This window comes from Callorhinus ursinus, unplaced genomic scaffold, assembly GCF_003265705.2.
Source record: "Callorhinus ursinus isolate GAN/ISIS: 27379988/994484 unplaced genomic scaffold, GSC_fseal_2.0 scaffold2, whole genome shotgun sequence".
NCBI classification, from domain to species: domain Eukaryota; kingdom Metazoa; phylum Chordata; class Mammalia; order Carnivora; family Otariidae; genus Callorhinus; species Callorhinus ursinus.
In genome coordinates this window covers 75,768,636-75,795,335 of record NW_027397064.1, presented here as the reverse complement: position 1 = coordinate 75,795,335, position 26,700 = coordinate 75,768,636, and the positions used below count along the sequence as shown (strand labels likewise).

The following is a 26,700-nucleotide window of genomic DNA, read 5'->3' as shown; positions in this document are numbered from 1 at the left end:
AAATAAAAATCAATATACAAATGTTGAGATATTATCTTACTTAACTTACTGAAATAAATACACATTTAAAATTTGGGTCAAATAATAAGCTGACTTTTACTCACAGTTAACGCCTGCAGAGCAACATGAGGAACCTTATGATTTACCCTTTTCATTATGGCTTTTAGGCAATCTTTTGCTCTAAGGAAAAAAATGAAGAATATTAAGCATTTATTCAGAATTTCAACTTAAACATTAAAAATATAAGGCATTCTACTACCAAATAACTTTAAATTTAAAAATAAAATCCTGCAAACTTCACTTCATTAAAGGAATACATCTGTAAAATGATTCCACATAATATTTTGTTCACAGAACTGTGGAACTCTTAAAAAAAAAAAAAAAAAGGAGGAGCTTGTTGCAAAGGCTGTATATTCCAAAATCAAGAGCCAAATAATTTCCTCTAAAAGAGAACACAGGCAGCAATCTCTCTAACCTCAGCTGTAGCAACTTCTTGCTAGACACGTTGCCAGAGACAAGGGAAGCAAGGGCAAAAATGAACAATTGGGGACCTCATCAAGATAAAAAGCTTTTACACAGCAAAGGAAACAGTCAACAAAACCAAAAGACAACCGACAGAATGGGAGAAGGTATTTGCAAATGTCTTATTAGATAAAGGGCTAATATCCAAAATCTATAAAGAACTTATCAAACTCAATACCCAAAAAACAAAAAAATCCAGTCAAGAAATGGGCAGAAGACATGAACAAACATTTCTCCAAAGAAGACATACAAATGGACAATAGACACATGAAAAAATATTCAACATCACTCAGCATGAGGGAAATACAAACCAAAACCACAGTGAGATACCACTGTACAGCAGTCAGAATGGCTAAAATTAACAAGGCAGGAAACAACAGATGTTGGCGGGGATGCGGAGAAAGGGGCACCCTCTTACACTGTTGGTGGGAATGCAAGCTGGTGCAGCCACTCTGGAAAACAGCATAGAGGTTCCTCAAAAAGTTGAAAATGTAGTGATCCGAAGAGGCACCTGAGCTCTAATGTTTATAGCAGCAATATTCACAATAGCCAAACTATGGAAAGAGCTCAGATGTCCATCAACAGATGAATGGATAAAGAAGATGTGGTGTACACACACACACACACACACACACACACACACACACACACACACACACAATGGAATACTACTCAGCCATCAAAAAATGAAATTTTGCCATTTGTAACGACATGGATGGAACTACAGGGTATTATGCTAAGCGAATTAAGTCAATCAGAGAAAGACAATTACCATATGATCTCACTCATATGTGGAATTTAAGTAACAAAACAGAGGATCATAGGAGAAGAGAGGAAAAAATAAAACAAGATGAAATCAGAGAGGGAGACAAACCATAAGAGATTCTTAATCATAGGAAACAAACTGAGAGTCACTGGAGGGGAAGGGGGTGGGGGATGGGGTAACTGGGTGATGGACATTGAAGAGGGCATGTGATGTAATGAGCACTGGGTATTGTATGATTGATGAATCACTGACCTCTACCTCTGAAACTAATAATATATTATATGTTAATTAAGTGAATCTAAATTAAAATTTTAAAAAAGAGCCAAATAATTTCCAAAAGATCAACACAAGAGAACTATGTCATATAAATTATCTTCTTGTTTCTTCAAGACAGATTTAGTGTTCAGACAGCAAATTCTTATCTTAAAAAAAAAAGTGCAAGATATATACTCTTCAAAGGTGTAAGTATAAACATGTATGAAGGTACCCTGAAAAGCTGTAATGTTAAATGCTTTTATCAGTCTTCTAAAGTATAATCAGTTCAGCTTATGTGCTGCATTCCCCCGCCAAAAGCACCTTTATATTCACTTTTTCATAATGATATATTTACCTATTCATTATTGAAGGGCTTCTTCAGTCTATTACATAATTTAGCTACTTCATTATGAAAAGACTCCCATACATGTCTAAGTCACAGGGGAATTCCCTAAATAACTAGTCTATTCATTGTTAACATGTGTCCCTAGTGTGTCAAAGCTTTATATATCTCAGGTTTTCAGCTGAACTCTTTTCCCCTTGTTCTTTCAGGAGGAGGTTAATCCCATAAATCTGGCCACCAGGATCTCTTAACTTTTGTCCCCCAAAAGTAAAGAGCAAAATTCCATTTTCCTTTCAAAGTTACATCGGGGAAAGAGACACAGGTTATGAAGCTCCTAGACATTCATTGGGCATGACTGGGACTCTTACCCATTAGGAGTGCTTCCAACTTTGTCACATATGTCCATAATAAGACTCCAATCTTCTGTAGTGTTGTACTCATTTGTGGCTTTTTCTATAAGATATCAGCATACATAAAAATTAGGACATGTCACACTTGACAATAAAATACCAAGAAAGGCACACTAGTTAAGAAGCCCTTTTCTTTTGCCAAATATAAAAGAACCACTGAAAAACTTCAGAAGACAATTTTACTACTTTCAACTTTAAATTGTAAAACTATATGAATTAAATGTTCTAAGGTACACCAATAAAATGTCTTCTAAATAGTTAAATAACACTAAATAAATTACAAATCATCAATAATCCTATCAAATTCTAATTTGGAAGAAAGCCTTAAAAATGTATCATCACTGGTGCGCCTGGGTGGCTCAGTTAAGTGTCTGACTCTTGATACCAGCTCAGGTCCTGATCTCAGGGCTGTGAGTTCATCCCTGTGTTGAACTTAAAAAAATAATAATAATAAAATAAAAATATATCATCATATAAGGAAATATGGATTAGACTGTTCACAAAAGCATTGCTTTTATTTTTTTTTTAAGATTTTATTTACTTATTCATGAGAGAGAGAGAGAGAAAGAGAGAGAGAGAGGCAGAGGGAGAAGCAGACTCCCAAGGAGCAGGGAGCCCGATGCGGGACTCGATCCCAGGACTCTGGGATCATGACCTGAGCCGAAGGCAGACACTTAACCATCTGAGCCACCCAGGCGCCCAAAGCACTGCTTTTTAAAGAGCAAAAAAGGAAAATGGATTAATAAAATACAGTAAATTCATACAGTAGAATGTGAAAATGAGTTATACAGAACTAAAGGTACAAAAATGTATAAATCCCAAAATATAATGATTTGGTTTATACCGAGTTTAAAAAGCTAATAGTAGAATCTATAACATTCACCTAAACTTTCTTAACAGCTTTACTGAGATATAATTCACATCCCAATACAATTCACCCATTTAAAGTGTACAATTTGATTTTTTTAGCATATTCAGACTTGTGCAACTATCACAATTATCTAATTCTAGAATATTTCATCACCCTAAAAAGAAATCCATACCCATTGGCAGTCACAGCCCAATGTCCCCCCAAAACCCCCACCCTAGACAACCATGAATCCATTTCTATAAATTTGCCTAATCTGGACTTCTCGTATAAAGAGAATCATACAATATATGGCTTTTTGTGACTAGCCTCTTTTATTTAGTAGAATGTTTTCAAGTTCATCCATGTTGACGCATGTATCAGTACTTCAGTTAATTTTATTGCTGAACAATATTCCACTGTAGATATGCTTCATTTTATTTATCCATTCACCAGCTGAACATTTGGTGGTTGTTCAGTTTTGTTTCATTTTTTAACTTTTTGGCTAATATGAATAATGCAATGTTGCTATGAACATTTGTGTACAAGTTTTGTGTGGTACATACTTCTCTCCTTGGTATATATCTAAAAAAAGTGCTGAGTTGTGTGATTAATTCTATGCTTAATTTTTTAGGAACTGGCAAATAGTTTTCTAAAGCAGCTGTTCCATTTTACATTCTCACTCTACATGAATGTTTCATATAAAGTTTTAAAATATTCAATAACGCTCTATATTCTCTAGTGATACTTATATAGGTAGTAGAAATATTAATAAAATGTATAATAGTGGTAAACATTAAACTGGAGGTAGGATGGGGGTATACAGGAGCTCACTTGTATTTATAAAGTTCTGTTTATTAAGTTAGGCCCTGGAACATCTAGAGATTATTCTCAGCATGTTTTTGTGGTCTGAAGTATTTCATAATTGAAATAAAAATTAAAAAGTCCAATTTAAAAAAAGCATGATGAGAATATAATGACTGCATTATGTTGCATTTTTACTCTACTTTTTTTTTAAAGATTTTATTTATTTGACAGAGAGAGAGAGAGCACGCACAAGCAGGGGCAGAGGGAGAGAGAGAAGCAGGCTTCCCATGGAGCAGGGAGCCCAATGCGGGCCTCAATCCCACAACCCTGGCATCATGACCTGAGCCGAAGGCAGATGCTTAACTGACTGAGCCACCCAGGTGTCCCTACTCTACTTTTATAAAATTTTAAAATCAAGAAATACTTTTTTTCTGCTATTAGAGAGACAGAGATATAAAAATTGCCACTTTAGAAACACTGTTTAATCTTTTCCCTTTTTAATAAATATATAATTTCAAATATGGCCAAACCTGAGTATTATATTCATATAGGCCTATTGTAATAAGCAGGAAGGATGGTAGAAATCTAGAGCTATTCCTCTTTTAAAGGCAAGGAATAATAAAAGAAGCCACAAAATGAATAGGCTTAGCAAACCTTGCAAGTAGGAAAGAGAAATACAAAATCCAGTTAACCTCAGTTAAATGCTGGAACTCACTTTTTTTTTTTAATTATGTTATGTTAGTCACCATTCAGTGCATCATTAGTTTTTGATGTAGTGTTCCACGATTCACTGTTTGCTGTAACACCCAGTGCTCCATGCAATACACACCCTCCTTAATACCCATCACCAGGCTAACCCATCCCCCCATCCCCCTCCCCTCTAGAACCCTCAGTTTGTTTCTCAGAGTCCATCGTCTCTCATGGTTCGTCTCTCCCTCCGATTTCCCCCCCTTCATTTTTCCCTTCCTTCTCTTAATGTCCTCCATGCTATTCCTTATGTGCCACAAATAAGTGAAAACATAATTGACTTTCTCTGCTTGACTTATTTCACTTAGCATAATCTCCTCCAGTTCCGTCCATGTTGATGCAAAAGTTGGGTATTCATCCTTTCTGATGGCTGAATAATATTCCATTGTACATAGGGACCACATCTTTTTTTTTTCTCAAAGATTTTTTTATTTATTTGACAGAGAGATAGCACAAGCAGGCAGAGCAGCAGGCAGAGGGAGAGGGAGAAGCAAAGCAGGCTCTCCGCTGAGTAGGGAGCCCAATGCGGGGCTCGATCCCAGGACCCTGGGATCATGACCCAAGCTGAAGGCAGCCGCTTAACCGACTGAGCCACCCAGGCGCCCCGGGGCCACATCTTCTTTATCCATTCGTCTGTTGAGGGGCATCTTGGCTCTTTCCACAGTCTGGATATTGCGGACATTGCTGCTATGAACACTAGGGTGCATGTGGCCCTTCTTTTCACTACATCTGTATCTTTGGGGTAAATGCCCAGTAGTGCAATTGCTCAGTCATAGGGTAGCTCTATTTTTAACTTTTTGAGGCACCTCCACACTGTTTTCCAAAGTGGCTGTACCACATTGCATTCCCACCAACAGTGTAAGAGGGTTCCCCTTTCTCCACAACCTCTCCAACATTTGTTGTTTCTTGCTTTGTCAATTTTTGCCATTCTAACTGGTGTAAGGTGGTATCTCAATGTGGTTTTGATTTGAATTTCCCTGACGGCTAATGATGATGAACATTTTTTCATGTGTCTGTTAGCCATTTGTATGTCTGTTCATGTCTTCGGCCCATTTTTTGACTTGATTATTTGTTTTTTGGGTGTTGAGTTTGAAAAGTTCTCTATAGATCTTGGACATCAGCCCTTTACCTGTCGTGTCATTTGCAAATATCTTCTTCCATTCTGTGGGTTGCCTCTTTGTTTTGTTGACTGTTCCTCTGCTCTGCAGAAGCTTTTTATCTTGATGAAGTCCCAAAAGTTCATTTTTGCTTTTGTTTCCCTTGCCTTTGGAGACGTGTCTTGAAAGAAGTTGCTGTGCCTGATGTTGAAGAGGTTACTGCCTATGTTCTCCTCCAGGACTTTGATGGATTTCTGTCTCACATTGAGGTCTTTCATCCAGTTAGAGTTTATCTTTGTGTATGGTGTAAGCGAATGGTCAAGTTTCATTATTCTGTATATAGCTGTCCAATTTTCCCAGCACCACTTATTGAAAAGACTGTCTTTTTCCCATTGGACATTTTTCCTGCTTTGTTGAAGATTATTTGACCATACAGTTGAGGGTCCGTATCTGGGCTCTCTATTCTGTTTATGTGTCTGTTTTTGTGCCAATACCATGCTGTCTTGGTGATCACAGCTTTGTAATATAGCTTGAAATCAGGAGCTTACTTTTAAAATCCATGCAAATTGCTTGAACTATTAATGGATGTAAAGTAATTATTGTGACATATGTGTTTAAATGACAAGCCAGAGATTTTAGAACAGTAATACATTTTTGCCTACCATAAGTTCTAGACTCAAGCACCACACTATGAGGTGGAAACATACCTACTCAGGTCCAGCTTTTTCCCTTGTACAAAGATGACCAATTCTTCTTCTACATGGGAAGTCAGACCATGCTGTATATTTTAGAGGTTTAAAATACTTAACTATGTCTTAATTACACATCTAATAAATTCAGTGACTTCAAAAGTACAGACCAAAAAAAACTCCTAATTCTACCAACCTCTTTTGAAACTATGATGCTTATCTTTCCAGACTTTTTTCTACATGTACATGGAAGACTACTAAAAATACATGTAAAGCTAAATAAAACAGAATCATGTATGAGGTGCCTCCAAAGAGAGCACCCAAAAGCTGATAACTCTTTCCCTGCCAAAGTGATGAACAAGTTGAGAAAAATAAAATATCACTGCTATTACAAATAGAAGCTGTAGGTATACTAGACAAATGGGCTTGCTGATAGTGAACCTCAGAGGTGGGCATGCTTTAGCACTAGACAGAGACTGACCTCTCGCTGCAGAGGTAAGCCCCTGCACAGCTTATATGATAGAGGAGGAGATGAAAAATCACTCAACGGCTGTAGAAAGACTAACTAGCTCCTACACATCAATGAAGTGCATTCGTAGGGCTAACTACTCTCAAATTTACCAATCAGATAAGTCATTACATCAAAGATGAAGTGACTTAAAGGAGCAAGAGCAGACTCAGGGTGACACTAATGGAATTCCCTTCTCAAGAAGGAAACCAGAAGTAGAGAAAAAGTATTTCCCACTAATACTTGTGATCATACTAAATATATCATTTGCTAAGCTGCATTTCCACTTATATAAACATCTCTCTATGTTCATTAATATAAACCTATACCAATACTTTTTAATAACTGCATGCTGTATCATTATATACACAGTGGCCACAAAGTACCTCCTCAAGCTAGTGAGAAGTTATCAACACACTGTGATTTTAAATCCCTAAGGCTCTCTGTTATACTCACTGGTATCATTATACATATTGATGCCCCCACAGAATAAATGTAAAATAATTAAAAGAGGTCAGGATTTCATGCAGAAGCCCTTCTACAGATGCTGCACAGCATAAATACTTTGTCTATTATATGTCTCTGCCCCACCTCTCTTCCTCTCCTCAACCCCCAAAATGAATGTAAGCTCCATGACGGCAGGAATTCTTTGTTTTGTTTACTATTACTATTTCTAGTGCATAAACCAGTATCTGGAGCACACAGTAGGGTACTGAGCAAACAGTCGTTTGAAGAATAAATGAATGATGGTTGCTCCTCCATATCCTATTACCCTGGGCACAGTGATGCCCAATGTGGTACCACTGAAGTCTGTACAAAGTTTTGGACCAGTAAGAGCTTCTGGATCAGCAAGTTTGCTAAGCAAACATCCAAAGGGGCTGCATAGGATCAAACTTCACTAGCAACATCACGTGGCAACAAAAGGCAATAGCACTAGTGGGCTTTATAAGGTTCCAGTTCCCTGCTTATTTACTAAGGAGGAATGACAAGACCTTTGGAACTCTCAACCAAGAGACAAGGTAAGTACGGAAAGGAATGTCTCAAGAAGGAAGCAAAGGGCTTCTTGTGCTGTGATATATAGGTAACTTTGATCTAGAGTCTGAAGAGCAAATCACATGTATTATATGTGACTTGCCAGCTTCATGCTCATCTTTTCTTTGCTTTTAAGCTCTTTTTGTTTTTGATAGGGTTTTGTTTTTGCTGTACAGATCATTCTTTCTTTCTTTTTTTTTGTTTTATTTTTTTATTGTTATGTTAATCACCATATATTACATCATTAGTTTTTGGTGCAGTGTTCCATGATTCATTGTTTGTTCATAACACCCAGTGCTCCATGCAGAACGTGCCCTCCTCAATACCCACCACCAGGACAACCCATCCCCCTCCCCCCCTCCCCTCTAGAACCCTCAGTTTGTTTTTCAGAGTCCATCATCTCTCATGGTTCGTCTCCCCCTCTGACATACTCCCCTTTTCTTCCTCTCCTGTTATCTTCTTCTTTTTCTTTTTTCTTAAAATATGTTGCGTTATTTGTTTCAGAAGTACAGATCTGTGATTCAACAGTCTTGCACAAATCACAGCGCTCACCGTAGCACATACCCTCCCCAATGTTCATTCTTTCTTTCTATAGTATCATTTGGTACAGTGTTTAGAACTACCTGAAGATTAAATATTCACCTATATTATCTTTTGTATCTGTATTATTTCTCTTTTATAGATAAATCTTTAGTCTCTCTGGAATTTCATTTGGCACATGGAATGAAGTAGGGACAGAAAAATATTTTACTAATTATTTGTCAGTAGTTCCAACATCAAGGACCTATCATTTCCTCTTTGACCTGTGAAGCCAGCATCATCATTTACCAAATTTTGTCAGTACACATATGCATGAGTACAAAGAACTGAGTCTGATTTTAGACCATCTAATAACTTACCTATTATTGATAAAACTCAACTTTTAATGATTATTTCTTCAATTTCAGCCTGTGATACACAATTAAATGTGACACCTATTAAAAACCTACCAAAAACGCTTCCAACAATTTCAAAAATACCTAAATGATATTTTTTACTTGATTTAATTTTTATAGAAAATGGAAAAATCCTGATTTGAATACTCTATCCAGCATAGTTTATGCTCTACAAATACAGGATTCACAATTACTCTTTTAAAAAAGTAAAAAATCTGAAGACTTTATAATGGCCTGCCAAAAAGGACTTCATTTTTCAAGCGAACTAAATAACAGTTAAATTATGTACTTAAACTCCTGGAAAAAATTTTAAATATTATAATTAAGGAACCATTCTTGTACAGCATTGTCACTTTGCCCAGTGTTGGGGCCATACCTCACATTATCCTGTGTCAAATGCATAGAGAGGGGAGAGAGTTTAAAAAGCCCTCCTGGGGCCTACATGCTAAATTTCCAGGGTTTGGTGGGTGTAAGTCATAACGTTTCACCACCAGGTTTTGATTACTGCATATAAAGAGCCTCAAATACACTGAAATATTTCACAAAGATTCTAACAATATCACATTCAGTCCATCAATACCTATAAAGAACAAAAAGGCGCCCCCTCTACACAGTGCATTATGTTCAGCATACAACTTTAAAAAGAATTCAAGTCTACCCATAAAACTTTTAATGAAATAGGCTCTACCAGTAATTTTTAAAACTTAATTATATAAAAGAAAAATGCTCATAAGACATCTATAATGCTCCTCCTACTATGTTTGGAAATAAAAACTCATGACTGGTCTGCTTCCAACCACAGCAGAGTATCTGCTACCAGATTTGTTATTCTACCAAAAACAAGTACAAAACAGGCCACAATATATGAGGCAACTATGTTCAGGAAATGAATAACAGGCAGGGCAGGTCTGAGATCTCTGAGGGAAGGGAAATATGAAGGCCCCACGATGGCCCAAGATTTTGCCTGGGAACACTTTCCTGTCCCAACACAAGGGGAACTAGCCCAAGCAGAGCAGCTGGGATAAACAGACCAAATTTCTGGGATTTAACATGGGTCCCTTGGTCAAGGGCTAGGCTATTTGAATCTCTATGAAGTCTAGCAGAGATCACCTACTATCGGGCTGAAATGTTTGGCAGTGCAGGTTGAGTCAAGACTCAACCTACAGTGTTGCTGTATTTGGAGACTGAGCCTTTATCTAAAGGTTAAAGGAAGTCATGAGGGTGGGGCCCTGGTCCAATAGGATTAGTATCCTAATAAGAAGAGACAACATGGAGCTCACTATATCTCCATACAAGCACAAAGAAGAGGTCATGTGAGCACACAATGAAAAGGCAGCCATCTGCAATCCAAGGGAAGAGACATTTCATCAGACACCAACCCTACTGGGACCTTGCTCTTGTTCCAGTCTCTAGAACCGTAAGAAGATAAACTTGTTGTTGAATTCATCTAATTCAAGACATTTTGTTATAGAAGCCGAAGTGGACTAATACTCCCCCCAACTAGAGTAGAGAGAACATTTCAGGCATTCAACTGAAACACAAAAAGAAAGTAAAGGTCCCCTGTAATTTAGTTCAATATCAAAATAGGCCTGTCTCACAAAGAAAACCGAACCTAACAAAAACCTAAAAGATCCCCCCCATAATATAACTACTTGAAAGAACAAAATTCAACACTCTTTAAAGAAAGACAACAGAACCTAGCCTCCTTACAAAGAATAATCATCACCAACAGCATAATATAAAAAATCACCAGTATACGAAAAAGTATCCCATAATCAAAATATAATAATAAAAAAGATAATAGCATAACTCAAATATCAGAATTAGCAAAAAAAAAAAAGTACTTTATAGCAGGTATTATCAAGAACTTAAAGCAAAAGGTGGTCATAATAAGTAAGTAGATGGTGAGTGCTCAGCAGAGCAAAGGAAACTATAAAATTAGAATTTCTCGAACTAAAAAGTAGGATTATCAATTAAAAAAATTCACTAGAGATGGGCTTCAAAACAGACTGGAGACTGCAGAAACAGTGAATGTAAAGAAAAATCAATAGCAGTTATCAAATTTGAAGAATAAAACAATTTTAACTGAACAGTCTCAGTATAATACTAACTTTTTAAACTTGCTATGTAACAAATTACTCCAAGTTAGTAGTTTAAAACACCACCCATTATTACCTCATAATCCTATAGTTAAAATCTAGGTATGCTTGGCTGGGTTCTATGCTCAGAGTATTACAAGACTTCTTATTGGGGGGTTTGGTGTTACTTAACTAAAACATGATAACCAAATTCACACATACTGGAACTATATAAAGTGAGGACTATCTGTACATGAAAGCAGAGTTAAAATCTTTCCTCAAATGTGTACGGAACTATCAAAACCTGGAAATAATCTAGGACAATATACACAGTATATTCTCTAAATACAATGTTGTTTTGTTTTGTTTTGTTTTAATTAGACCAAGTATAATATCCAACCACATGGAAATTGACAATCAGGACATATAAATAATTAACATTATAATAGCAATATACAAATTTGTTATAATTAGTATATAACATATCAGGATCTTTTTTTTTTTTTAAAGATTTCATTTATTTATTTGTCAGGGAGAGAGCAAGCACACAAGCTGGGGAAGCAGCAGGCGAGGGAGAAGCAGGCTCCCCGCTGAGCAAGGAGCCCAATGCAGCATTCAATCCCAGGACCCTGGGATCATGACCTGAGCTGAAGGCAGATGCTTAACCGACTGAGCCACCCAGGCGTCCCAACATATCAATATCCTGAGACATGACTCGAGCAATGCTTAGATCTTAGAGGAAAAATTGTCTTTTATGTATTAATATGAAAAAGACCAATTATTTTTATACCTTAAAATTATAGTAAGAGTTTAGGAGAAAACTGGAAAAAAATTTTTTTCAATAGTTTCTAGCAATAAACTAGAAAATGGAAAGTAAGTAAATGACTAGAATTCATTTTTGGCATCTAACAGGAAACTACAGCTCACAGCTTTTACTAAAGATACAAAAATGTTCTTTCTTTGGACCAATTCATTATGAACTAAATAATTATTATATTTTTTATCTTTTTTAAGATTTTATTTTTATTCATTTGACAGACAGAGACAGCGAGAGAGGGAACACAAGCAGGGGGAGTGGGAGAGGGAGAAGCAGGCTTCCCGTGGAGCAGGGAGCCCGATGCAGGGCTCGATCCCGGGACACTGGGATCATGACCTGAGCCGAAGGCAGATGCTTAATGACTGAGCCACCCAGGCACCCCTAAATAATTACTGAAAATGTAGGAGAGCCAATTCTTTCTAGTTTATAAATAAGTCATACATGTTTAATGATTAAAATAATGATATATACTTGTTATTAAGTTTCTATACCACACAATTTTTGTGTAAATTTAGACTAAAGTATTTATGTCCAAAAACCTCAACCTGATAGATAATAAATATTTCATCACTTTCTCTGACTTTAATAACAACCAAACTTAGCATTCTAGAATATCTGGGTTTAGCATACATTTTCTCATTTACTCCTCCCTCCTTATTTAATGTTTTGGTTTGTTTGGGTGTATTTCATTGATGAGAATCTTTAGTTTATTCTGGGGAAAGCAGTAATATAAATTCTACCTTAAAATAAACTGTTCATTACCTTTTTTTTTTTTACACTGTTCATTATCTTTTAAAATGAAAACCAACTTACAGCTCTGAGTACTGAATGGTAAGTAATAACTGAATTAAGAACAACCGTAATAGCTTCAAAACATTTTATATATGCTAAACCACTTACACTTCAATCAAATGAAGTAAGGATTCCCCATTTTATAGATGAGGAAACAGACACAGAAAACTAGTGCAAGGACATACAGCTAGTAAGTAGTTAAACAGGGACTTCAGTCTGGGGCATCTGACTCAGGTTATCCTCAAACTGCTGCTTGAGCACAATTTTTGTTCAAAACTGCTAAAGTGGGGCACCTGGGCGGCTCAGTCGTTAAGCGTCTGCCTTTGGCTCAGGTCATGATCCCAGGGTCCTGGGGTCGAGCTCCGCATTGGGCTCCCTGCTCCGCAGGAAGCCTGCTTCTCCCTCTCTCACTCCCCCTGCTTGTCTTCCTGCTCTCACTATGTCTCTCTCTGTCAAATAAATAAATAAAATATTTTAAAAAAAACTGCTAAAGTAACTCTTCCCAATAAGTTAGTTTTCAGTTTCCCTATGTACAAATATTTTAAACATACTGAATAGGGCAAATGCAAATTCAAGTCTTGTTTATAAGGAAAGGATCATCTAACTTACATCCACATCATCTAAAAATACAATACATTTAAGAGCTTCTCAATCTGGTGGAATACAGAAGAGTGACAGTCTTTTGATTTCATACTTCACCACTAGCATTTTTGGGGGGCACATAGGACAGTTAGGAAGGAGGGGAAAAACCACATCAAAATCATCCTTTACTGCCTTGTAATACTGTAAACCATCTATTAAAAAGGCAAAAAGTCTAGGACCAGCCTTTATATTCCTGCAAGTTCACTTTCTTCCTGGCTGATACTTCCAACACGCCCTCTCTAAACCTGTCAGGTGACACCCATGAACCCTCCCAACTCCACAAAATGGGCATGCTCATTTCCACAAACACTCTTACATCAGGGAATAGGGAAGAAACAAATGTAGTTAAGCATAATTTTTATTGTAATAGACCTATCAGGAAGCTTCATAGCTTCCTGCAAGATATCCTGCAAGATGGCTGGAGAAAGGGAAAAATGAGTCTCCAAAGTAGCTAAAATGTCATAGATGGAAAATCAAAAGCAGTTAGATTAGACAGGGGATCACATGACCTCTGCAAAAAACTGAGGAAATCATGATGCACATTCTGCATGCATCTGTGAAGTACACATATCACCCATTAAATACTGACGACCTGCCTTCTATACACCCAGCTCTGAAACTAACTTACTAGCCTAAGGTCTCTAGGTAGTACATCCTGGCTCAGATTCAAATCTGAATCCATGTTCTTATTTGGAGATTAAAATGGCTGCCATGCTTAAAAGAGGAGTTGTGAAAATTAAATGAAAAGAAAAATGGATGAAACACTTAAAAAGAGATACTTCAAAAAAGAGGTTATTCGTTTATTTGTTTATTTACTTTAAGTAAGCTCCACACCCACCATGGGGCTTAAACTTACAACCCCAAGATCAAGAGTTGCATGTTCCACTGACTAAGCCAGCTAGGTGCCCCTCAAATAAATTTAAAGGTGTCCAACATCAATAGTCATCAGATAAATGCATATTAAAACTACAATGAGATAACACTAGAATGACTAAAATTCTTAAAAGTACACCACCAGGTACTGACAAATTTCTGACATGAAATTGAAGTAATATGAGCTAAAAACAAGTACGTGGTACACTTCAGAACAATGATTTTCAGAGGGCATTGTCTGATACATGTCACACTGACCTTCTTAGGTTCAATCCCTAAACTAAATACAAATATTTATTCACTATCAAGTTGAGTAACAGAGCTTAGTAAGACAACAATGTCAAAAAAAAAGTTCTTCCCCTTCAACCCTCAAGGGCATAGCACTAAGTAGGAAAACCAAAACATGCACTGCTAGATTTAAGCAGAGCTTTTAGAAGAGAATGTTAAGATAATTCATCCCATGACACATGAAAGCAAAAGAAGCTGCTTCAGATAACAATAAAAAAAATCCCTTTTAGTTCACATGACCTAAATCCTGAGTCTCTACAATTCTCATGTTGCATGTGAAAACTAATAAACAAATGCTTCATAAAAGAATATTTACTGACAAAGAGTCTGTCGAGTTTTTAGCTACGATAAAAATTTCACTAGCAAAACAAACTTTTCATCCTATATGTTGCTATCATTTAAAAATTATATTAAATAGGGTTACTGTACATAATAAAAATTTTTAATTCATCATTTCCCTTCATGCTTTTATAAAAGACCTATTAAAAAACAACTTCTGAGATTGCATTAAAAGTCAGTCAGAACTGTAAATACTTCATGGGATCTCCAGTTTTCGACCTTCTTTAACTAGAGGAAACTAAAGAAAATCTTCCTTGAATGGAACAGTGAGAGCTGTCACAAACAAGTCTCAATGGTAAAGAAATATTAAGTGTTCCACAGAGTGTCGTAAGAGAGGTGCTTATCCTTCAGACATCAGCAGTTATAGGTCCATTAAAAAAATTTAGAAAGACAATTACAATATTATTTCACTCATATGTGGAATTTAAGAAACAAAACAGATGAACATATGGAAAGGGGGAAAAGGGGGGGGGAAGAGGGAAACTATAAGAGACTCTTTGATAGAGAACAGAGGGTTGATGGAGGGAGGTGGGTGGGAGATGGGTTAGATGGGTGATGGGTATTAAGGGCACTTGTTGGGATGAGCACTGGGTGTGGTATGTACGTGATGAATCACTGAATTCTACTCCTGAAACCAATATTGCACTGCATGTTAACTGACTAGAATTTAAGAAAAAATTAAAAAATAATAATGTTAAGGGTAGTCTAAAAGATGGGAGCAAGATTTATTACTCCAAGACTTGAAGATGCCAATAAGCCAATGTGAACATCAGTCCTAAAAAGTAAAGGACGAGGGAAAAGGATGAGCAATATCAAAATGTCTCCGGTTTCTAGAAACAAGATTCTCACCAAGGGGGTTTGACAAATGTTGCTGATTGACGGATAACTGAAATAGGAAAGAAGACTATGAGCAAAAATATTTTTAGACACTTTGTAAAAGACAAGGCACCTGGGTGGCTCAGTTGGTTGAACGTCTGACTTCGACTTAGGTCATGATCTCAGGGTCCTAAGAGTGAGCCCCGTGGCTGCTCAGTGGGGAGTCTGCTTGCTTGTCCTTCTCCCTCTGCCCCTCCCCCCCAACTCGTGCGCTCTCTCCATCTCTCAAATGAATAAACAAAATCTTAAAAACAAACAAAAAAAAGAAACAAAACTTTGTAAAAGACAAAGTGAAAAACCAAAAGGAGGGGGAAGGGAGAAGGTTAGATTTGGGGACACAAGGCAACCAAGGAAAGAAAAAAAATAACAGGAGATTTTAAAAAAACTATATATCCTTAAGTTTTATTTTGATATCTAGTGATAGATGGTTAGAATTATAAGTTGTCAAGTAACTGGAGTTTGATATTCTATACTACATACTATAAACAAGGTCCACTCTTGTAACACTTAAAACACCCTTAAGGTTCTTTCATTTAAACAAAAAAAGCAGCATAGGGACACATCCACCTAAGAACACAGCTATAGTATTATGTTGCATATTTACTTGTTTCTACAAGTACAATCACCCTCTTGCCCTACTTTCAAACTATAATCTAAGTAAACTTAGAACTAATTATAAGGAATAAAACATTTACTTTTAATTATTAACATCATCAGTTCACAGGAAACAAAAATATAAATTACAATGCCTTTTCTCTTAAATGCTAAAAGAGCATAAAAAAATTCCCTTTTATGATTATAGCACTCTGATCATAAACCCGTATGAAAGAACAAGGTCCAAAAACAGCTAAGACTATGAAAATGAAGAAAAACAAAACAGGGGAACTTGCCCAAGACCACTGACATTTAAATGTGGTATTGGTGGCAGAATAGAGAACAGTGTAGAAGGACCAAAAGCAGAGACACAGGCTTCATACAAGGAATGTACTGTATGAAAGACTGTCCCAAAATCATGGGGAAGAACAATTCAGTAAGTAGTGATTAGACAATAAATTACTGTCTACTATAGCTGATTATCCAACCAAATTCCTCCTCAGACCCTACACAAAGATCAAGTCCAGGTGGATTAAAGACTTAACTGTGAAATTCAAAACTCTAAAAATCTTTCAGAAAAAAATATGACAAGATCCTCATAACCTCAGGGTAGAGAAGGCTTAAAATAAGAAAAATGAAATCAAGAAAGATAGTACCAATGAATTAAAACTTAAATTTTCTTGGGGCGCCTGGGTGGCTCACTTGGTTAAGCATCTGCCTTCGGCTCAGGTCATGGTCTCTCATTCCTGGGATGGAGTCCCACTTGGGCTCTCTGCTCAGCAGGGAGTCTGTTTCTCCCTCTCCCCCTCCCCGCCCCCGTTCGTGCATTCTCTCTCTCTCTCTCAAATGAGTAAAGTCTTTTAAAAAATCCTAAATTTTCTTAATAAAAGACATCAGAAAATAAAAAGCAACAAACTGAGACACATATTCGCAATTCACACAACCAACAAGAGATTAGTAGAGAATGTATAAGGAACTCTAAAATTCAGTAAGACAAAATAATCCAACACAGTAGTAAGCAAAAGTAACAAGCAGGTAATTTACAGAAAAAGAAAACAAAACCACGAAATATGTGAAAAGATGCTCAACTTCACTGGCAATGAAGCTGAAATGAAAACACTGCCCTATTTCACACCCATCAACTTGGAAGAGATTTAAAAATATGACAACACCCAGGGTTTGTAAGGATGTGGAACAAGAAAGAACTTCACTGCCACTGTTGGTGGGAGTAAAATCTTCCACATGCACTTGGAAAGACAGTTCTGCACTAATATTTTGCAAGTCTGCACTATCTGTATTTTTTTTAAAGATTTTATTTATTTGAGAGAGAGAGAGAGAATGAGAGAGAGAGAACACATGAGGGAGGGAGAAGAAGACTCCCAGCCCGATGTGGGACTTGATCCCAGGACTCTAGGATCATGACCTGAGCTGAAGGTAGTCGCTTAACCAACTGAGCCACCCAGGCACCCCGAACTATCTATACTTTAAATAACGAATTTACTTCAAGATATAATCCCTAGAGAATCTCTCACTCACGAAAACAAGAAAACATGGGTAAGAATTTTCACTGTACTGTTGTCTATGGCAAAAACCTGGAAAAAACTTCATATCCATCAAAAGGAGAATGAACAAATAATGTGGTATATCCATACAGTGGAATACCACACACAACTGTTAAAATTAATAAACTAAAGCTACAAATATGACAGAAATAATTCACAAAAATGGTGAATGACAAGATACAAATGACAAAGAATGACACTTTTTTATGAAGTTTAAAAACATGCAAAACAATACATATAGTATATTTGCCTGTGTGTTATTTGTATTATAAAATACAGTTGTATCTTTTTGGAGAGTGTTTAACTCAGAAGGGAGGAAAAAGAATGGGATTAGGAATAGAATAGGAAAAGAAATATTCCAAAGAATTTCAACTCTATCTTGAATGTTTTCTTAAAAAAGATAAAGTATGGCAAAATATTAGGCTTGACAGAGTTGGCTGATAGGAAAAGGTCTTTATGTTACAGCCTGTACTTTATGCTAAAATACACCAATTAAAATGTGTAAGTATCTGAAGGCTTAAGGTTGTAAACAAAATACAGAAAGAAATTAACTATTAAAGTGATCATTCTCATCCATAACTAAAAAACTTAACTGTAATTTTTTGAAAAGATTAGAGCAACCTCATTGTGTTCAAGAATTGCCTTAAGTATGTAAATGTTATAAATTTGAACATAGTAAATTGTATTAAAGGAGTGCTATCAATATCTGTTTTTATGTAAGCATTTCTTTCTTTCTTTTTTTTTTTAAAGTAAGCTCTAAACCCACCCCAGGGTTTAAACTCAGGACTCCTAGATCAAGAGTTGCACGTTCCACCTACTGAGCCAGCAAGACCCCCCTATTAAGCATTTCTTATAAAATTTCACTGGAGAAAAAGATCCCTGGACCAAAAGCCCAAGCTACCTCACGGTTACATTCTTCTAACACAAGACAAAGATACAGCAATATAGCATTCAAATTTCACTTAAAAAGTCTTCTTTCAGTGCACCTGGGTGGCTCAGTTGGTTAAGAATCCAGTTCTTGATTTTGGCTCAGGTCATCATCTCAGATAGTGAGATCAAGTCCCCAAGTTGTGTTCCACCCACTGGGTGTGGAGCCAGCTTCAGGTTCTCTCTCTCTCTCTCTCTCTCTCTCTCAATCCCTTTGCCTCTCCACCCCCCACCACTGCTCTCACAAATACAGAAATAAATCTTTTTTTTTTTTTAAGTTTCCTTTCAAGATAAAAGTTCACACTTCAATCCACTATGTCATTAAATGTTTACAGAGGTGGAATCTGAGCTCAGCTTTGTGGGACATAAGTTAGTATATCTATAAGGAAGGCGATACTAAGGTTGTTGAAAAAAGAAAAAGGATATCAGTAAGTAGAAAATGGCACAAAAGCAGAAAATGCCCCCCAAAAAGGTTGTCTGGCTTGACTAGGGAGAAAAAAGATGTGCAAGTAAGAACTGAACTAGAGTTGGAGAGAGAAAAGACAAGTCATGACTTGGGAAGCAATGTAGCGACACTAGAAAAATTGGCATAAAATATAAGGAAATGACATCTTCCTTTTTCACACTATCTACTCAATCTTCCTACTGTGGCTCTGTCCCTCATATTTCACTTTCCTCTTGAATTCTCTCAGAATGGCTGCCCCAATCAAGATCCACCTCAAGAACCCTACATACCCACCTTAAGATGTGGATGTGGGGGGAGGATAGTTGGATGTGTGTAGATATGTTTTCTTTTTTTGCTCGACACAGCCTCAAAAGAATTTTATTGAACGAAGTAAAAATCCAGATTTGAAGAAATCAAATAAAATATTTAAAGAGCTCTAATGCTACCATAGCTAACATACCCTTCAGGGATTGTAGGATCTGACTCCAAGAAAAAAATAGGAGCCTGCTGGAGATCCTTACTTCCTAGCCTGTAGCCCGCTTCCATTTGACAAGTCATATACCATCATCAACTTATGAATGCCTCTGTAGACATCTTGACCCACTACAGCTTTTTGTCAAGGTCTCAGGGAAGAATTTCTTCCCCACATGAATGACATCAGACAAGAATGCTCGACCTCCAGTGCAACTGCATCGACGAAAGGAATGTGGTTTCATCTTTAAAAACCCTTCATTATAAAATGACCTTATCATACATATAGTTAGAGGTGGTTACTTCCTGCAGGCAGAATTGCTGTCAAAAAAGGAGAAGGAGAGAGAGAGGATAATGTCAATATCTTTACAGAGAAAGCATGTGCCTGAAAGTCCTTGTTGTCTTTTCAGGGAACATGACTTGCACAAGCAGGCAGAAAGGCAGGCAGAGGGAGAGGAAGAAGCAGGCTCTCTGCTGAGCAGGAAGCCCAATGTGGGACTCGATCCCAGGACCCTGGGATCATGACCTGAGCCGAAGGCAGACGCTCAACCAACTGAGCCACCCAGGCGCCCAGGGAAGATGACTTTTAAAGAAAGAAAGAATGTAAAGCATCTTGTGTATTCCCAGTACTGTATTTATCACACTATATTACAATTATCATTTTACATATGTACACATCCTCCATCAGATTGAGAGTTCCTTGAGGGCAGGAACTCAGTCTATTAATTTTGTGTTCCCAGAAATTAACACAACACAGATACACACAGTAATCATTCAATGATGTTTGTTGAATGAAAAGTGAACAGAAGAATAACAAAATAAACCCAATGGTAATAAAAATCTGATTGAATCAAAAAGGTTAAGTGAAAAGGCAATGACACTGCAAAGGAACATATTCCCGTAGACATCCCACATTAAATAATAACTTGCTTATATTACTTAACTATTTCAAATTAAAAGATTTCAGTTCTGAAAAATGTAATATGTAACTTTTCTTCTGTGACATGGACTTAAGGTCAATTTAAACTCCATTGTATTTCACTCCACTTTTTCTACTAATTCCATTCACATGTCTATTTTTTTTTAAGATTTTATTTATTTATTTGAGAGAGAGAGCAGTGGGGAGGGGCAGAGGGAGAGGAAGAATCAGACTCCCCACTGAGTGGGGAGCCTGATGATGCAGGGCTGGAACCTAGGACCTGGAAATCAGGACCTGAGCTGAAGGCCCATGCGACTGAGCCACTCAGGTGTCCCCCATTCACATGTCTAAAAGAAGTATTGGTGGGGGGCAACTGTGTGGCTCGGTTAAACATCTGACTCTTGATTTCAGCTCAGGTCATGATCTCAAGAGTCATGAGATCGAGGCTTTGTTGGGCGCAGAGCCTACTTGAGATAGTCTCTCCTGCACCCCCCCTTAAGGAAAAAATGAGGAAGAAAAGGAAGTAGTAGTAGTAGTTGTTGCTGTTACTGGTGGGCCTCAATCAAACTTGACCTTTTATCCTCAAACTGTCTTTTGGATAGTGACTTCAATCATACTTGAACTAACAAGTCCTTGAAGCTGTGATTGGTGGCACTGCCAATGAAATAATCTATACACGGCAGTGTTTTCTGTTTGAACAGCAGTGCCTCCTTTCCTAGAATATTAAACTGTGATCCACTAAGCCATACAAGGACCTTAGGAGTCACTGGGGGGAAAGCCAGTTTATTTTACCGTTCTTCTAGTGCCCAAAATACGTTCTCATATCCTATCATCTTTTTTCTCATTCCACAGTCACTAAAAACATCGCTCTTACAATTCCAACAAATAAGACAGTAGTTGTTCTAACTATTTTGAGATCCTAGGGCTTTCCTTTTCATACCCTAAGACAGAACATCTCGGAGCACTTGCGCCATCCATGGATAGAGTAACACTTCGAGGCTTTGTAAATAAATTCTGAAGCTGTGCTATCGGAGCTTGGACGCGTTTGTAGAGGAGCGAGGTGAAATAGGGCTTGCCTATTGAATGGAGGCAAGTCGAGGTCTCTAGTGTTGGGCTGCCTCAGACAGTAGGGTCATTCCACCACTGCATCATCTACAAGTTGGGGGAGGGGGTGGTGGTGAACCAATTGCAGACGGAGCAGGAAGTTTGTATCATCAACTCCGCAATTGCTTACTTGGTCCAGTCCCCAACAAGCCATAGGCTCTTCCCTATTCCGGCGCTCGGAGAGGGGAAAAAAAATCTTTTTTCGGGGACTCCAACCACAGGTGTGCAAGAGGCACGCCCCAGGCCGCTAGCGACGCGTCAAGGTAGCCCCCTGAAAAATCCGGGCGGCGAGGCAGCGGCACCGCCCCCTTCTCTCCCTTTGCTTGGCTTTGCAGTCCCCACAGTCGCCGCCGCCCACTTTCTAGCACGACAAACAGCGGCCCGAGCCCGTGCCCACCACTTACCCACGTCTTGCTCGAAGGGGTTAGCGGTGAACAGAGGCATCTTTCCGTCGCCTGAGCCCTAATCGCTGCGATCTGGCCGTGGGGCGGCGGCTGCTCCAGGATGGGTGATCCACGGCCGCCGCTTCCTAGACGGCTCCGCTCCGACCGCGTCCTCGCACTTCCGCCACCGCACCTGCCCGGCTACCGCCTGACGGGCCAGCTCTGGGTCCGCACTCCACCCCCGCGCTCCGGCCTAATTCTCTTCCCGGGACGAGTTCCCGCCGGCGTGCGTATCCTTTCAGCTCTCCTGTCGCCGCCGCCTCCCCGGAAAAGGCAGCAGCCATTGTCCCAGGCTTCCGTTGCGGGGGGGCGGGGGGGGGGGGGTTGTCAGGCGGCCGCCGCGGCCACCTTTCCATCGCTAGGACCCCAGCAAGCCACGGAGCAGGGGACCTTCGGGGCCGGAAGTTGTCGCGCCTAGAACTGGGCGACCCTAGAGGCCCGGAAGCCGCCTGCGGGCGGCGACACTGAAGGGGCGTGGTCGTGCGGCGTTTTCCGCGTTCAGAGAATCTCGTTCTCGCTCATTTAATTCGTTCCTAAAATGCAGTCTGATCCCTCGAGGGCGGACTAATGGCTGCGTTTGCGTCACAGTCCGGTTGCCCTGGAAACGGATGGAGCCTCGGCGTCTAACCCCTCTTGGAATAACCACCCTGGAAAGCAGTGGCCGAAGTAACTATAGCTCTGTGGGGATTCCCTAACTTTTCGCCCGGAAAACACTGCTCGACTCTGGGAATCCAAAGACGAATGAGGCACACACTTCCTGCCTTAAAGCTGCTGACAGTTCTTTAGGGCCAGTGTATAGCATGCGCGAGACAGTATATTACGATCCTGATAGGGGCCACAAATCAAATTTCCGTAGGAGCCAGCCAGTTAAGTGAATAGAAAAGTGCAGGTGCGCTTTCCAACCACAAATTCCCTATCCCCCCCCTTTTTTTAGTTTAAATGTATTTTATTTTTAGACAACCTACATGACATGTTTTTTTCTTAAAAACAACGCCTCCGCTCCAAATACATCAGGGTCAAAACAAATGAAGAGCTCAAGATGCCATCAGTCTCATCTGTTCAGGTCCTATCCCTCTTAACCCTGTCCCGGGCTTGCTCTATCTATAGCATTTATCACTTCCTAATATGTAATTATGTTTTCTGTCCCTCCTCTTTAGCATATAAACTCCATGACGAGTTTTGTTCATTGCTTTATCCCCAGCATCCAAAAGAGTGTCTGGCAAGTAATGGGTGCTCAATAAATATTTTTCCAATGTAGTTGTGACTATCCAACTGAAAAACACATATCCAAAGATGGCAACTGCTAGTAAACTTTAGTCATTTGTTGAAGTGTGGGCCCTACTAGAACTTAAAATTTTTCAATGATTTTTAAATGTTAAGAATTATTTCCACATTTTGACAATGGGTCAAATAAAAGCATTTACAACCAGAGAACCCTTACACATGAAATAGTTCAGAAAGGTGGTTGCATGTTCTATAAACTTGGTGCACAAATAAAGATTTGCAGGTGAAGGGAGCTGGTTTTCAAAAAAAAAACAAAAACAAAAACACTGAACCTAGGATGTTAAAAATATGTTTAGAGACTTTCTAGGATTAAGACTTAGAGTTGGAATGGAAAATAAGACCAGATAAAGAGGAAACAGATTGGGAAGAGCCTTCAAGAAACTAAGATGTTTTAATTTTAGCATGTAAGGCCCTAAATACTCATTTAAAGATTTTTTTAAGTTTTTTTCTTTGTTTTTTGTGGGTTTTTTTTTTTTTTTTTTTTTGACAGAGAGAGAGAGAGACAGGAGAGAGGGAACATAAGCAGGGGGAGTGGGAGAGGAAGAAGCAGGCTTCCCACTGAGCAGGGAGCCCGACATGGGGCTCAATCCCAGGACCCTGGGATCATGACCTGAACCGAAGGCAGATGGTTAATGACTGAGCCACCCAGGCGCCCCTCATTTAAAGATTTTGAGCAGCAGAGTAACATACTAAAAAAAGTATCTGGATGGTAATCTGACATCAGCATGCACCATGTAACTGAAATAGCAGAATCTCACAGAACAGTTTAGCAGGTTATTGCAGCGCTTGAAAGCCTTTAGAAGAGATATTGTAGAAGAGCTTGTACTAAGAACAAAGGTCTGAGGATTAGCCTTTGGAAAGCATTCACATTTTAAAGACACTTCTCACCTTGAATGGCAAGCATACTCAAGAATCTATAGGTATTTACCTTTCTCTGTGTGTACCCAGTCTCTTGGTGAGTTCCTTCAATTAGCAAATTTCTAAATAGTCACTAAGAGCCAGACTCTGTGTTAGAAACAAGAGGATACAAAGATTGTTCATTGCAACTTCACCTGATGAAGTTGATGAAGAATTAAAAGATATGTCACTGACAGCTCACAAATTCTGCTGTGTAAAGAAATGCAACTTTTACATTTTTCTGTAATATAACCTTTTTTGTCCCCCTGTAACAGGGGATCCCTGGTAACAGAAAATAACCTTATCAATTTCAGTTCAATTCAGTTCTTTAGGGTTTTCTTGGTTATTTTGGGTTTACACTCAACAGAGCACGTTCCCTGAACATATACTGAGATCCAGCCCCAGCCAGGTGTGTTCTTCCAATTCTGCCAGTGCGTGTTTGGTGAACAACCTTTTTTATTCCAAAACAGGGACAGTGCTCCCCCAGTAAGGCCATGATGAAAGTTGACTCTAGTTATTGGTCTAGAAACACTGGAGATAGTTGTGGCAAATCTTAAAGGAATCTAGCATCTTGAAAGGCATCTTCTCAGGTGAGACTTCTCCATGGTTTTCAAAGGGTGGTCACTATCCGATAGCAAGGGCAAGTGACCCTAGATCTCAGGGTCTCATTATTCTCCCTTCTGGGCCCTGACTTTAGTTTAGGAGACATGCTATGGGTTATGAATTCAATCTTCTAAATTCTGCTACTCTCACAGTTGCATCCTGAGTTTGATTTTTTTTTTTTTAACTACAATCTGTCCCTGTGGCTACAGTAAATAAAGCGCTTGCATTCTCGCTCACTCTCTCTCATTTTTTTCTTTGTGTTTCAGTTTAGATAATCTCCCTCTCTCTCTTTCTGATGAATGGTATATGAATGGTATAGTCTTTTTTATGAATTTCCAAAGCATTTTGTTTGAGTGTTACTTTTTTTTAAATTTCTTATTAACATATAATGTATTCTTTGTTTCAAGGGTACAGGTCTGTGATTCATCAGTCTTACACAATTCACAGTGCTCACTATAAGTACATACCCTCCCCAATGTCCATGACCAAGCCACCCCATCCCTTCTGAGTGTTACTTTTTTAATAAATTTTTTTATTTTGGAATAATTTTAGATTTACAAAGATAGTATAAAGAGTTCTCATTTACCCCTCACCCTGTTTCTCCCATTGTTAAGATCTTACAGTTCCATGATACATTTGTCAAAGCTAAAACACCAACATTGGCTCATTGCCATTAACTAAACTCCAAACTTTATTTGGATTTTACCAATGTTTACATTAATGTCCTCTTTTTTCCCCAGGATCCAATCCAGCTGTGTCAAGGTTCCCCGAGACCACCCCCAAGTTTAATGATTCGCCAGGACTCAGGAATCAGCATTTGGTCATCCTCATGACTATGATTTATTACAATGAAAGGATACAAAACAAAATCAGCAAAGAGAAATGGTACCTGGGGTAAGTCCAGAAGTACAAGCTTCCAAGAGTCCCCTCTCAGTGGAGTCACACAGGACATGTTTAATTTCTTTAGCAACAAGTTGTGATAACCAGAAATGTTGTCTGCTGGAAAGCTCATTGCACATTCAATGCCTAGGATTTTTATTAAGGGCTGGTCACCCAGGTACCCTCTAGCTAACAAGCACCCAAATTTCTAGACTCTCAGAAGGAAAGCAGGTGTTCACCATAAACTGTATTGTTTGTACAAACAGTTTGGGCACCATGAGCCATACTTATAAGGGAATTGTGGGAACTCTCCCAAAATCTAAGTTCCCAGACTCCAGTCAAGGGCCAACCTTGCAAGCAGGCCTTTCCAAGGATAGCAATCTCAAGACTGCTTTGTTAACTCTTTCTTTTTTAAGATTTTATTTATTTGTCAGAAAGAGAGAGAGAGAGAGCACAAGCAGGGGGAGGGGCAGAGGGAGAGGGAGAAGCAGACTCTCCTGCTGAGCAGGGAGCCCACTATGGGGCTCTATCCCAGGGCCCTGGGATCAAGACCTGAGCCAAAGGCAGAAGCCCAACTGACTAAGCCACCCAGGCATCCCTGTTAATTCTTTTCTGCATACCAGGGTAGCACATTTCATTTAGTTGTCATGTGTCCCTAGTCTCCTCTGATTTGTGGCAATTTCTTAGTCATGTTTTTCATGGCCTTGATAGTCTTGAGGAGTGCTGATCGGATATCCTATAGACTGTCCCCGAATCTAGGTTTGTCTGATGACTTTTTCATGCTTAGATGAGTGTTACGGGGTTTTGGAAAGAATACCTCTGAGGTGAGGTGTCCTCATCACATCATTGTAGGGGATACGTGATATTCACATGATTTCTGCTGATGGTAACTATTCAGCACTTCAAAAT

At 38.6% G+C, this 26,700-nt stretch overlaps 1 protein-coding gene across 3 annotated transcripts in view; it reads right to left on the bottom strand.

The window, feature by feature from the left end:
* The window catches only part of STAM2 (signal transducing adaptor molecule 2), a 48,757-nt gene extending 26,342 nt beyond the window's left edge, over positions 1-22,415 (bottom strand). For all 3 annotated transcript variants that reach the window (XM_025855937.2, XM_025855945.2, XM_025855954.2), the window contains exons 1-3: positions 22,090-22,415; positions 2,255-2,339; positions 105-180 (exon numbers count right to left, since the gene is read on the bottom strand). In XM_025855937.2, the coding sequence (XP_025711722.1) occupies positions 105-180; positions 2,255-2,339; positions 22,090-22,129 (201 nt within the window). In that variant the 5' untranslated portion in view covers positions 22,130-22,415. The remainder of the gene's footprint in view (positions 1-104; positions 181-2,254; positions 2,340-22,089) is intronic.
* Positions 22,416-26,700: the final 4,285 nt, after the last annotated feature.